Below are 15542 nucleotides of genomic sequence, written 5' to 3'. Positions count from 1 at the left end.
AACATGGAAGGCAGTTTTGTAGGACTGAATCCTTAACCTGTGGACTCTGATGCTATTTTTGGGTAGATAGTGTCAGAATTGAGTTGAATTCTTGGACATTCTGCTGTGTCTGAGAACTGCTTGTTGTTGTGTGTGGGGGGGACATCACCATCAAGTTTGAATTGGGCTGGGAACCCTAAAAGACCACAGGAAGAATAACTCAGGTTTATTATCAACACGTTGTTTTGATAATTTTTTTGAGGAGCCAAAGGAAAGTTATCTCTTACACTTAGAAAAACATTACCGAAGTTAACTCCTCTTTGGACAATTCCAGATGAACTCCAAATTCTAAATTTAAGAAGTTAAGTATAACTCTTTTCCTTTCTCTAGGATCTATTGATGTTTTGTTTTGACAAATTTCCATATATGCTAAAAAATTGGCTGACTACAGGTATACCTTGCTTTATTGCATTTCACTTTATTGTGCTTTGCAGATATTGTGGGTTTTTTTTTTTTTTAACAAACTGAAAATATATAGCAACTCTGCATCAACCGAGTCTATTAGCACCATTTTTCCAACAGCATTTGCTCACTTCATGTCTCTGTTTTACATTTTGGTAATTATTTCAATATTTCAAACTTTTTCATCATTATTATATTTGTTATGGTAATCTGTGATCAATGATTGCAACTTGCTGAAAGCTCAGAGGATGGTTAGCATTTTTTAGCAATAAAGTACTTTTTGATTAAGGTATATACATTCTTTTTTAGACATAAAGCTATTGCACACTTAGTACGCTACAGTGTAGTATAAACATAACTTTTATATGCACTGGGAAAAAAAATACATTTGATTCACTTTATTGTGGTAGTCTGGGACCAAACCTGCATTATCTCTGAGGCATGCTTGTACAATTTTCTTTACCTTGGCTACATTTTGGAAATGTTTTCCTTAAGAATAGTTAATTCAGTAAATAAATGAAAAAATGATTAAAGAAGAAGGGACAGGATGGGTATACAAGAAGAATTAGTTATAGTTACCTTGCCTAGGGGGAATTCATAGAACATGTCACAGAGTAGCTCACACTTGAACCGAGCCTTGAAGTATAAGTAAGAATTTTCTAGCTCAACATCACTCATCATCAGTGAAATACAAATCAAAACGATTATGAGATATCACTTCACACCTATTGGAATGGCTAAATTTGGAACACTGGAATATTGGAATATTGGAAATTTGGAAAATTGGAATATTACTTAGCCAACAAAAAGAATGAAATCTTGCCTTTGCAATGACATGGATGGAGCTAGAGTGTAGTATGCTAAGTGAAATAAGTTAGTCAGAGAAAGACGATTATCATATGATCTCACTCATGTGTGGAATTTAAGAAACAAAACAGATGAAAATAGGGGAAGGAGAGGGGAGAGAGGGAGGCAAACCATAAGAAACTCTTAAGTAGAGAGAACAAACTGAGGGTTGATAGAGGGGAATTTGGTGGGGTACAGCCTAAATGGGTGATGGGTCTTAAGGAGGGCATTTGTTGTGATGAGCACTGAGCGTTATATGTAAGTGACGAATCACTAAATTCTACTACTGAAACCAATATTACACTATGTTAACTAACTAGAATTTAAATAAGAACTTGAAACAAGCATACAAACAAAAATGGTGTTTGTATATATACATTTATAAAATAGAGATGCATAGGAAAAAAGGTCTGTGGCAGCACAGACCAAACTGAAAATACTGGTTGCCTATAGTGGGAAGGGTGATATTGTGGGATGGGCAGATAAAGAGGAAATTTATACTTAGTCTCTATATTTCTGTATTATTTGGCTCTTCTATAAGAATTTGTTTATGCATCATTACAAAATAAAACATGTTTGAAAAGAAAAAAAAAGAATTTTCTAGAAAACAAGGGGAATAGATAATTTATACAGTGGGGGAAAGGGTCCAAAAGAATAGAGGCAGAACATAGCACTGAAAGAATGAGGAACTGTTAACAGGATCTACATGACTGCAACATTAATAGTTCATGGCAAAGGAAGAAACTAGGGGTGATTAAAGTAGACTAGATAAGCAATGAGATATTGAAGTTAAGAAGTTCAGAGGCAGAACAGCTCATGGTGATGAAAGAGTCCTTGGGTGTGGCTAGGGGCATGTGTATGAGTTATTAAAGTGGTTTCGAAAGGAAAGACCTTAAACTTACAGAGAGGCTACAATGTTGGATGGGCTCCTGACATGGATCTAAATGGCTCTATGGACCATGCACATGACTATTTCATCATAAGAAAATACAATCAGGGAAACCTAGACAACTGTGATGTCCATCCAAAGTGGTTAATAGTCTACAAGCCAGTAAGAACATAACTGAAATGAAAGACAGTTCTAATAACACAAAGATCCATGATAAAGGTATAAGAGGATTCAAAGAAACCTGTTGTCACTAAGAAATTATTTTTGTTCCTAATCATCATAATCACTATCAATGATCCATCATCACCTCAGGATTAACAATAAATGGAAATCATACAGTAATCATCACAAAATGTCATTTTTAAAGTTCAATTATCTGTATTGTTTTATTTTAGTGAATATTCTGTCATTACTCCCTTGACTCAAGTTTCTCAATTTAGGTCTTAGTAAGGGATTACAGAATGTTACATCTCTGGTATTGAAGAGCCTCCCTCAGATTCACATGTCTGTCAAATATTGCAGAAACTTACACTAGTATAGTTAAACATGTTTGTTTGAATTTACTTTTATACAACTCTAATGTAAAGATCCTGGGTACACAATTGCAGTGTGCTTGTCTACCAACTCAAGGGTTTCAAGCTAACATAATAGATGCACAACATAGAAATAGGAAAAATTAACAGTAAAGAAAATAAAACATATTTTTATCTCTTTGAAGTTCTCCAACTACTTTTGTGATTGTTAAGTAATACAGACATTCTACTGGAAATATAAATCATTCTATTTACTAAAATTCTCAGTGGTGTAAGTAAGACCCACTTAGTTATGGTCCACCTGTACTTCTTCTCTTGATAAAGATCAGGGAGAAGACAGGATGACATCATTAATTTTAAGTGACAGATAACAATACTAAATTATTAGCATTTATATAATACTTTTCTCTTAGGATCCTAAAACTTTTAAGGCATGACCTTCAATGTTACATCATTTCAAGGATACAGATAAGGAAAAGCTATTTACATTTCCTTTTTATAGGATAGAAAAATGAGTAATACAGAAAGTTAGATGACTTCGAGTTAATGTTATTAATCATCAAACAAAAAAAATTAAGGTTTTGTTATCCTTCGTTCGTGGCACTATGTTCTAAAACATGCTGCTTATGAAGGTAGGATCTTTTAGGAATTCATATTTACATAATGATTACGACTCCTCTCAGGAGTCACTTACTTTCTTTAAGTTAGATTCTTAGAGTGGATTTATATTATTATTTTCAGTTAAGTCTGTTTTCAAATAATTTTTGGCAGTGGGGCAATTAAAGAGGGTTCTCATTGTAGAATCATTGAGGAACTCATTACTACCCTAACTAGAAGTGCTATCAAAATTCTGCAGTCAGCTTCCAGAAACAACTGATGAGGAAAATATTCACTAATATATTGATACTAATATTTTTAGGAGGTGAAAGCCCTAACATTTATATCTGTTATATAAACTGTCCCCAATTGCTCTTCTTTGTTTCACCAAAACATTTTTAGCTCTTCTTCCTGTTGAACTACAAACTCTTAATTCAGTAGTCCATCTGAAATGATAACATACTTACTCGCTCTGAGAATGTTCTCCTTGCTGCTGCACCTGGACTGGACCTGCAGAGAGAGCATAAACTCAGTAATTTAGGGCTCATAACATAGATAGCCAGCTATGTATGCATACTTAATGGGCAAGCTCCTGAGGTTTAGGAGCAAAGGCTTAATATATTCAGATATCATAACATATTAGTAAAAATATATCACATTTGTTCCATATTTTCAATTTTTTTTCTTACTGTAAAGAAAGAGTACACTTCTAGAAAAAAATTGGGGGTACAACATTATAAATGGGACAGAAGCAAAACCAAAGGCAGTTTTTTATTGATGTGCATTGAAATTAGTATATGGAAAAAAATGTTACCACATATTCAGCTATGAATACAGACCCCTAATCCTAAGGCACTGTGATAGCTCTCAACTAGACTAATAATGCAATTCAATAAAAGTTATAATAAAATACTTCATTGTAGTAATTTTTAATTATACATGCTAAGGGGAAAACAGAGAAATCCTCATATACAATATTTATGTGTGATTCCAATGACTTTTGTTACTTACTGATTAAAATAATTGGTTATAAATAAAATACGGGCTACGAAAGATGTCTTTGTTGGAAATCAATAAAATTGAACCCATTTATTTACCAGTTCTTAGGTGTTTATAATAGAATTTATCAATCAGAAATCTTTACGTTTTGATTCAAATAGTTTAGGTCAAAGTGGAACATTCTTTCAAATGTTTGTGTTGAATTCAAGAGCCACGTTGGATGGCACTAACATTTGTTAATATCAGAGGAAATTGTACTTAAATTGCACACCTTTTCTTCCCACTCCACAGCAGCTTGCCCCAAATGGATATATATATACAACAAATTAATTTCTATTCCTTAACACAATCTACTATTGTAATGAAACAACTTATGAAAGGAATGTTGCAACTTAGGGTGGGTTATGGTTGTCCTTCCCTGAAAAGAACAATTGTTAATGTTTAAAGAAACAACAACAATAATAAAAAAAATCACAAACATACACTCAAGAAACACACACACACACACATACACACACACACCAAAAAAAGGGGAAAAAAAGGGAAAAATAATTCCAGATGTTAAAAGTTATTCTCTTTTGGCCCAGATTATTTAATTAGTTTAGAATACACTAGAATGAAGAAGCTCATCTGAAAGATAATATTCTTATATTCTTTAACTCAGAAGTTTTATTAAAAACAATTCTGGGCCAAATGGGAAAGGAAATTAATGACTACTTGAAACAAAAATACAGGAAGGAAGACATGAGAGTGAGAAAAAGAAAAAGAAAGAGAAGTTTGGGGAAGTAAGTCTAGACAATAGAAAAGAAAGTATGGGCTTATAGAAGGGGACATTATGTAAATGCAAAATGTTCTGCTATTTCTTATTGAAAATTCATACTAAGAGGGTAAGAATCACTAATGAACTTGCTGCAAAATAAACAAGCAAGTTTGCATACAATGGAATGAAAACAGGTGTAACTAGACCACTAGAGCCTTAAAAGAGAAAAGAAACAAATACTAACAGACAAATTAATAGACAAGTTTAATAAAGAGGTAAACTACATTTTAAAAAGTAGTTTAAGGAACACAAGAGAAAGCTAACAGAGAGAAAAATCTGGGAGAGAGAAGGAAAAAAAAGGGGAAAATGTCGAAAGACAAAAACAGAGTTCAAAGAAGTCAAATGGAAGTCAAGAAAGTCTTCAACAAGATGTAGAAACAGAAGGAGCCCAAACCCATAGCGCAAAGCAATGTTTGCGAATGGAAAGCAGCTCCTTTGATCAGTAATAGTTACTCTTAAGTCGTAGCCTCTATTCCTCCAGAGTTCATCTTTAAGCCCTTCCAATCTAGAGTGGAGCTAGTGTGTGGATAGAAACAAGAGATTTATAATGAACAGAGCATTTCAGATGAGTAGTTCAAATTGTCTCATCAAATGTTTCAACAGATTTATATAACATCTAAATGGAAATGGTGAAGAACTAGCTAGCTTTACCAAAAAAAGTCAAACCAAAACAAAACAGCAATTAAAAAAACCCCTCTTCCTGCCTTAGGTGGCTTAAAAATTAAAAAATTTGTTCATAGCAAGAATTTAATAATGAAACCCCAAATCTTGCTTTGTGGTGCCTGAGTTTAGAATTATATATTTCATGGCTTTGGAAGAGAAATTTGGATGATAAAAAACAATTGAGTTTCCTGAACAAATTGCCAACAGCAGTATTACCAATGTTTTCTCATTTACATTACATTGGCTATTTGACCCAGATTTGAGGGAAATCACTTAAAATCAATGATTTCATGAACTTCTTTATTAGTGATCTTGAGTATATATAAAAAAAATGAAGAAAATAATTTTAAGACATTTAAAATATATATACACAAGCAGCTGCCCCCCTTTTTTGTACCATGAAACTGGTCATCTTTACAATATTTACCTAATTTTATAAAATCCCAATATGAAGATTATACCTAACTCACAATGTAATGGGATTTACTTGAAAGAATAAAGTCAAGAAACAATTACTGTTCTTGTTCTCACACATATGGACTAGAAAGGTAACACAGGTCTGTCCCAAGTTTTACAGTTTACTGTTTTTTGTTTTTTAAATCTTACCCTGGCTTTTTAGTCAATGGAAAAAACAAACAAACAAACAAGCAAAGGGGAAGTCTAAAAAACAAAATGAAACTGAGATTTTGACTTAATCCCAAATTTGTAAGGGATTAAAAATGAAAGGTATGGTATTGGATTATCTATTACTTTATTTTATTGGATTATATTATTTTAATATAATTAACATCTAACTTTATGGTGTTAATAAGCCCCCTTTCAGCTGGAATTAAACTAAAATAATATGTAGAAACAGCATTATTATATTACAGTCAATGGAGGAAATGAAAAACACAAGAGACTTACTGAAAACATAGGTACTCATTTACTAATCAAGACTGCTTTCAGACATCAAATAATTCATTTAATTCATTTCAACATGTGTTTACATGTGTAATATAATTTTTGCTGATGATCACATTGTCCAGTAAATCTTAAGCCACGAAACAGAAAACAAAAGAGGGGAGAGCATGTAATAAATGGTAAAGAAAAAAGTGAAAATGCTTTAAACAAAGCTGAAAAATTTTTAACAAACAACCACAATCTTTAGATACAGTTAGAGAAGTGACTTACCTTATGCTTAGGTCATAACAAGAATAGCACAGTGTTTAAAGTCAGCTCTTCATTATGCGAGGTACAATTGAAAGCCATAGGTTATAATAACATGAATTGCTACACAGAAATGAAGACTTTTTCAGCCCAACATGAAAAGCTAACTCTTATGGGAGAACATTTCTACTTATGTTTAATGCAGCATGAAGAACAACTGAGGGTGTAAATATCAAAACACATGAATCTCACACCAGTAAGAGAGACAGTCCAATCTCTCAGGAACACAGAAAATTTAATCTGTGACCATAATGTGTACACATAAGGGAAGGCACATCACTCTAACACTGAAAGATGCATGCATAATGTATAACCATCTACTGACAACTCTCCCCACCCCTCCCACTCGTACACACACAAGTCCATTAAGATACAGGGAAAAAATGTAGTGCCAAGCTGTTATGAAGAAAGCAGGACACACGGAAGCACAGCAGTGGTCACGCGATTTGAGAGGTGTTCTTCCCTTAAACCATCCCATCACCATGCTTATTTTAAAGAAGCCAGGAAAAGACCCCCTTCAATGCTGCAGTAGCTACGAGCCCCCAGCTTGAAGCTAATGTGTGGAATTTTGATCACCGTTCCCTGCGATGTCAGGGGCTCTCCAGTGGAAGCCAGATGTATAACACCAGTTAGTGGGGTACAATGTGTGAATAACAAACATCCTTTCCCTTCTGCCTTTTGCAGAAGTGAGGGAGGAGAGAAACAAATAAAATAATGCCCATGTTAAGAATAGGTTCATAACAATATAAAGATGTATAAATATTAAAATGGAGATTACATTTGATTGCAGGTTAACACAACTCAGGTTTCATAAAAACTGCCTCTATTTTGCTGCTCACCAGGCTAATTTGTATTCTTTCTCCTTGCAAATATTAGGAATAAATCTATACGATATGGTTCATATTGAAAAATTCTGAGCACTTGGGTCAGATGGGGTCAAACAAGAACAAAGGAAGTCATCTTTGATGGACATAAAGAAAGCCCTCTCTTTCTATTTTTAGCATGATTGTACCTGCCAGCAGTCACATTTTAAATTAGAAATTAAGCTTCTGTATATCTGCTTACTTACTAATTTGAGAAATTCTATGGCAATGGTCTGGAAAGGCAATTTAATCTTAATCTTTTTACATTTAAAAAAAACAAAAAAGACTACCTATTTAGAAATTGTTACAAAGTTTCCCATGTACTCTTCTCTACTGTCAAAAAAACATTTTAACATGAATTGTTTCAGCTCATTAGAAAAAAATTGCAACTTTGCTTTCCTATTATTCATGATAGTAGTTAACTTCATCTATTTTATTTTTTGGTTTATGTGTGGCATGCAATTTAGATTTTTAATTTTTGAAGATTATTATATCACCATTTTCTCTTCCTCATCCTATTTTTAGTAGGCCAGAATATCTTGACCTTTCCCTTAGCATGTCTTTATTATTCTAGGCTCTAGGTCCTCCTTTAATCTCAGCTCCTCATGGGGAAAATAAAGATTGTTAAAGGGCTTGGGGGAGATAAGACATGTATCAGGGATTTTAAGCTATAAATGTGGAAACAAATGACAGTTGTGATTATGCTATGATCAGTGGAGGCACTGACAATTGTAAAATAACTGTAATCACACTCTCTCTCATTGTAACTTCCACATCAGCACAGAATGAAGGCAAATTCTTCTTTTTGACCCAAAGAAAGAAATAAAATAGATGTTCAAGTTATAAGTTTTTCAAAATCCATGTATAAGTTATAAGTTTTCCAAGATAGTTAAAACTTTTTGGAAATGTCATAGCCATATAGCCATGTGTACTGGTAGGAATGCGGGCCACATAATCTAAGGCATATAGATAGGTAAGTCTGAACTAGCTCCTCTAGAATTTTCCTTGTACTCTTGAGGAAGTTGTTTTAGACCTTAGACAAGCTGTTTCATCTATCTGGTACCCTTTGTTTATTTTCTGATTCAAATACTATTTGTCCTTTAAGATCCAGCTTAAACTGCACCAGCTGCAAAAACTATTCCCAAAGTTCCTCAATCAGAAATAATTTCTTCTTTCCCTAAACTTTTAATATATTTATTGAAACACAATTTACCTACCACAAAATTCACCCATCTTAAGAATATAGTTTGATGACTTTTAATAAATTCACATGGCTGCACAACCGTCATCACAATCGAGTTTTAGGTTTACCTAAATTCATAAAGCCTCTTATCTGAACTTCTATTGTAAGAGTTGTCACAGTTACTCATATTCCAGTTATTGATAAGGGTCCTGAAATATATTATAGGTTCTTGGAGGGAAAGAATCTGACTTTAATTCTCTTTACATTTTGTACTATGTCAAATATAGTTCTTTGTACAGAGTAAACTTTTATTTTGTAATAATCATAGTTTTTTCATAATCATGTTTTTTTTCATCTCAGCAGATTAAAATTTATTTTTTATAGTATAAGTATGATCATAGCCACTCCTGTACTATCTTAAAAATGACTTTTATTTATTTGGGTGGGCTAATATTAAGAAATGTAATATAAAAAGCATGTGGATTATAGCTAAGACATATCTGAGCTCCTCACAGAATGATCTTAAGAATTTGGAAAACACATTACTATTTATATTACTTAAGGTTAGTCAAATAGTGACATCTGGAGTCCAATAAAGGTTATTCTACACTAAAGGTTTCAGGTCAGGTTAAGCAGTTTCCTTATTTTCTAAGAGAACAAGATATTCTTTATCTCACATGGTCACATTACTAGAATGACAGAGATGATAGAGATTCTTGATGCAGCATGGCTCTTTTGACTTTAAGTTTTCTACCCTATTAAACTCATTTAAGAGTAATTTATATCTGAAAGAACAAACTTCTTTAAATATCATTTACTCATCAAAATAAAACTTAACAGGATAGAGAAAAAGGACCTCATTGGCATTTACTTAGATTACTTGCCTCTTTAGCCTACCCAGAAACAGAAGGAAAGAAAGTTTTGATTTAAACAATATTAAGCAAACAACTCTACAATCTCAGACTTTTAAATTCTATTTATCTTCTCAATTCTTATATAAAAAATGGAGAATGGTTTAGAAAAGCTCTTTTCCATAGTTCTATTCATTCATCACTTTATCTGGATAAATTAGGGTACAAATATTTGGCTCATCTGATCATAATGATAATTCATTTGTGTTTAATCAGATTTATGTTATCACAACACATATTCAACTGAGGAACTCAGAGGTTTGGTTTATTTACGACATGAAAGGCAGCATGATAAAAAGAAAGTCCTTTGGAGTCCAGTGGTATGGTTTTTGATCCTGGTTTATCCTTTTCTTAGCTGTGTGACCTTAGACATGACATTTAACATCTTGGAGTTTTAATTTCCTTATCCATAAAATGGGGAAAATTAAGTAGGATACTGTATGTGAAAGTAAAAACGATTATAAATAAAAAGAGCAATACAAATCTAAGTCATTATTATTATCCTTATTTAGATTTTTAGTCACCCACATTTACTTAGGTAGAGTCTGAGGAACAATGAGAATAAAGAATTTGCTCCAGATCATGCCATGAATCAGTGACAAATGACAGAGTATAACTGCCAATTTCTAGACTAAAACTTCAAGAAAAGGCTGAGTTAAGGTCTGAAGTTACCTCTGCAAGGATTAATCTAATGCTGTGTTGTATGATTTTAGTCAAGCTATTTCAATTCTATGGGACTTGATTCCCTCATTTGTAAAGTGATAATGTTTCCAGGGGTTTTAACTGAAGATGATGGAGCCCTTGAGAGAATGTGTGGATAAAAGTCAGGAGTCCATTCAATGGGATGGAGAAAAAAATGAAAATTTTTATATTCACCAACCTAAGTAAATTTTATTAATTTCTTTCACTTTGAGCTTAGGTGACGAACCACATTAAAATGACAGAACCTATTGCTTCAGATTATTATGGATATCTTAAAATACTCTTCACATTCACCAAGATTTCAAATTACAGTAGTCTAATTACTTGCTGCTACATTTAGTTACTTAATGCATTTTAAAAGAGGCATTATCAAACAATTTGTTTTTCATAGATATTTTGATAATGATTTTAAATTTAATTAGTTTTCTTTGTAATCCCACATATTTTATTTTATATGTTTAAAAATACTTTCCTGAAAAGAAGTCTGTAGGCTTTGCCAGATTCCCAAATGACTCCATAGGAGAAAAAAGGTTAAAAAACTCTGAAATAGACACTTTCAAAGCTTCCTTTTATCTCCAGGATTTTGCTGCTCTAAGAAATCTTTCCTACCTCCACAGGCTGCCCTTTATCAAATCATATATAAAAGAAGTTCTTCTTTTTTTGAGAAAATTATGCAAAATTGGTCATGAAATTAACCAAATACCCATTTAATAGACCACCTAAGAAACAAAAAAGAAATATGTTTATCAAAAAGTTAAAAGAGCTCAGGCTTATAAAAAATTTCTGCTTCACTTGCTCTTTTCCCATTGGTTTAGATATTTAATTAAATGGAATAATCATTAGAAGTCATCACATTTAAAACTCTCTAACAAAAGGTGAACTTCCATACACACACACACACACACACACACACACACCTATATATCCATAACTAATTATTCTTTGAAATCTTAGTCCTATGTTGATCACAGATAAGAGCAACAATGCTATTATTATCTATGCATAATGTAAGCCTTTACAGGCACACAGACAATATTTGTAAGCAGTACAATTTTACAATCTTTTCCAGAGGACTATTCTTGAATGTTTCCTCACTAATACATGAATTATTATTGCCTTAAATTCCACTGATTTTCTTAACTCCTAGGCAAATGTGAAGAATTCTTCTTTTGCAGCTTTGACTTCTTCCAAAGAAGCTGGAACTATAGCAGTTTACACAGTTGGTGTATGTGAATTATAATGAACACTGAAAATCAAAAGCCTATTTATGCTGCTTTATAGGTAACTTGTTGAGCTTCTCATTCTCAAAGAGAATACAATGATATGTAGAACATAACTAAGAACAGAACTGGTTCTCATCATGACTCAAAGGGATACAATTTTGAATATTAATGGTCAATACTCTTAATGTAATATCCATAAAGATTTAATTCTAAATTGAGTCATTTTCAATGATTTCTAGAAAATTTGTAAATCTCAGGCTGGTCTCCCTTTGGTACCAACAATATTTTTGAGTTGATGTTTGTTCTGAGAATTTTGATGTTGATCATGATAAATACAAGGAATATATATTATCTAATTATATAAACATAACAAAGCTGAATAAAATAGTTTTTGACTTGTAGGGATTTCAGATTATTCTTGACACCATTTCCCAATCTTTAGATGACTATTTAACTACTTTACAGAGTAATTTATCTTCAATCTAGAGATGAGAAAGCAGGGGTTGTTATTGGCTTTAGTTTACACAGTAAAGTTGTAATGAAACTTAGCCCTCCTGACTTCCAAATTCATTTCTCTGTATACCAGTAAATGACCCTATTTTTCTAATTTACCAGTGGCAATCATTGCATTCCTAATCTGTCCTTGAATTTTCATGGCTTTTTGTTCTTGACTATTTCTCTTAGCAATAAGAACCACTCAAAATAGGCATGTGGATATAGGAGTGAAGGAAAACTGGTATGAAAGGCAGTCTGGGGAGTAGCACTCCAGAGCCAGACTGCCAGATTTGAATCTTGGCTCTACCATTATTAGTTGTACAAAACTGGGTAAGTTATAATCTCTTTTAGGTATCTGTTTACTTATGTATAAAATGAGAATAACAGAAATACCTATTTCATTGGGTTGTTATGAAGAAACTGACATAATACGTGTGAAGTGTTTGATTTAGAAGAGTATCTGGCCCAGAGTGAATGGTATATGAGCATTACCTATTACTATGTTTGTTGTTGTTACTTTTGTTTGGATGATACTCTGGATCTGTAACACAGAATGTTGACTAATTTCTTCTGTGATTTTGACAGCTCTAACAAGTAAGATTAGGTAAGTTTGTGAATACAAAGTTAAAAAAGAAAACCTAAGTTTTATGAACTAGAGCCTAAAAGATGGATATAGTCAATAATATGAAACCCTGAATTATTTAGCATTTGTAATTATCATCATTTCCTGGCATTTCTGGAAGAATGTCACATTGGCTTTCATTAAACATAGAGTTTTAAGATACTGAGTTTTTAACTAGATTTAATATTCTCTTCGGTTTTCATTTAAGGGTAGCAGAATATGCTATAGGCAATGAAAACTCTTCCCTTCCTCTCTTGTAAGTTCTTTGGCTGGTCTAATAATTAAATTGGCATATGACATATTGACAGGAGAAAAACAAATTTAATTGTGTATGTACAGGAACCCCAGAGATATGAGGTTCAAAGAAGTGACCAAAGCATTCAGCTTTTATGTCTTTTAGACAAAGAAACAAAAAAAATCTGTGAAGAATTGACAAGACAAAGGAGTGTGGGCTGGGGGGTAAATTAGTAAAGAAATTAGGTTTGTGTATGCAGTCTTCTTGGAGCTAAAATCCCTATCTCTGGTAGTAAGGATGTCTTCTCCCCTTCTGGTACAGGGAGGGTACCTTTCACACAGGAGATTTATTTTCTGCTTTCTGGGGAGTGTCCTTCTTGAACTGGCTGTTTCTTAAGTAACTTTAACTGAAAATAATCAATATGTCATATTTTGGGGGTGGCACATAAGGGGAGTAGAATATGCCACCCCAAAATATGCCTTTTTGGCATAAAGATTATTTGAGCTGACCATTTTGAGAAACGGTAGACACAGAAGTTCTTAAAACAGAGTAGAATTATCATTTGGTAAAGGAAATTTATATTTAGAAAAGAAATCTCCATTTATAAGGGTATCTCCCTCTCTGTACCTAGAAAAGGATGATCTAAATCACAAGAAAATGTTATCAATGGAAAAGGCATGGATTTAAATCTGTATAATAAACCTTACTCTTGTTTACTGTTTTTTTCTGGTAACCTCCCCATAACTGGCCTCTCTGCCTCCACTTAATTTTGTCTTTAACTAAACACGGTATTTAAGCTGGTGGTTCAGGCTATCTTGGGGAGTTACTCCTAAATATACATGAGGTATACATGTTAATAAACTTGTTTGTTTTTCTCTTGTTATTCTGTCTTTTGTTATAGAAGGTCACAGCCAAGAACTCAGAAAGGTAGATGGAAAATTATTTTCCTTCCTTACACGTTTTTTCCCCTACACATTCTTAAATGTCATGTCATATCACTTATTTGTTCATTAAAAAAAGCCCCAAACTCCTGCTTCTACTGAGTATAACACACCATAAGAGTGTGTCTACATAGTTTTCCTTTCTAAATCAAAGTATGCTATACTGCAGTTTTTATTTTTCTAAATGCCTGGCTAGCATTCATATGGCACATAGAAAAATGTACAAAGGCAAAGACATCTTCTACATTATATTAGTAAAGTAGCAATGATTTAGACAATGTTTAGATATTCCTTGGAGGACTGGAGATAAGAGCTAAATTTTCTAAAGCCTTATATTGCAACTCTGTGTGGTACATATTATGTTAACCAAGCCTATTATGATATAACCAAGTAAACAGTTTACAGATATAGTTTGTTTACATTACATATGTTCTTTCCATTTTCTCTGAATTCTCAAGTTTTGCATATCTGGACTAAATCAAATGGAAAAGCAGCAAATCCATTGCCATTAAAATGGAACTTTTAGCTTATAAAGAAGGAATAACTGCGTTAAAAGTTAATTTTTTTAAAAAGATTTTATTTACCCATTTGTCAGAGAGAGAGAAAGAGAGACAGACAGAGCACACAAGCAGGGGGAGTGGCAGGCAGAGGGAGCAGCAGGTTCCCCACTGAGCAAGGAACCCGATGTGGGACTTGATCCCAGGATCCTGGGATCACAACCTGAGGCAAAGGCAGATGCTAACTGACTGAGCCACCCAAGTGTCCCAAAAGTTAATTAAAAAAAAAAAAAAAGATAAATTCATGACTTTTGTACAAATATAAAATGAACATATGTCAAAGATTTTATTTAAGTGTTAATAAGAGGACCAGAAAAATGTTCCAATTGGTTCAAAAAAGAATTTAAAAAAACCATATACATGGACCATCAGAATGTTGAAATGAACTTTCAGAATAGTTGAACAAAAATCAGTTGCATCTCCAAATAGCACAATGTGCATTTCTATGGATTAGGATCATTTACATTACTATTCACATACTACAATTTAGTGTCGTGCAACAGCTCAGACAACGAAAGAGGAGATGATCCAGAGGGTGCCCTAGACAAGACAGCCAAAAATCATTTTTGTCTATTCAAAGTCTTTCACAGTTTTACCTGAGAACTTTATGGCCTCGGAATGCCTATTAATAGAATTTGTCTGTTAACTGAATTCTGGTTTATTTTTGAGAGTTTGTCCCCTAGTGCATACCTTTGGTTTCTAAGATTGTATGAAATACCAACTGTAGTCACTTTAATATTAAAATAGTTTACCATATTAGATATGGAATACATTTATATGAAATATACATTGTATCTTTAAAAAATCTGACCT

At 32.9% G+C, this 15542-nt stretch overlaps 1 protein-coding gene across 14 annotated transcripts in view; it reads right to left on the bottom strand.

Moving 5' to 3' along the window:
* GPHN (gephyrin) overlaps nucleotides 1-15542 on the bottom strand; it is a 609565-nt gene that overhangs the window by 155053 nt on the left and 438970 nt on the right. For all 14 annotated transcript variants that reach the window (XR_004620093.1, XM_034642048.1, XM_034642043.1 and 11 more), the window contains one exon: nucleotides 3774-3816. Coding sequence is in view for 13 of the 14 variants with exons in the window: in XM_034642048.1 (XP_034497939.1) it covers nucleotides 3774-3816 (43 nt within the window). In the remaining variant the exon portion in view is untranslated. The remainder of the gene's footprint in view (nucleotides 1-3773; nucleotides 3817-15542) is intronic.

This window comes from Ailuropoda melanoleuca, chromosome 14 (genome assembly GCF_002007445.2).
Source record: "Ailuropoda melanoleuca isolate Jingjing chromosome 14, ASM200744v2, whole genome shotgun sequence".
Lineage (NCBI taxonomy): Eukaryota > Metazoa > Chordata > Mammalia > Carnivora > Ursidae > Ailuropoda > Ailuropoda melanoleuca.
This window is presented reverse-complemented; position numbering and strand designations above follow the sequence as displayed.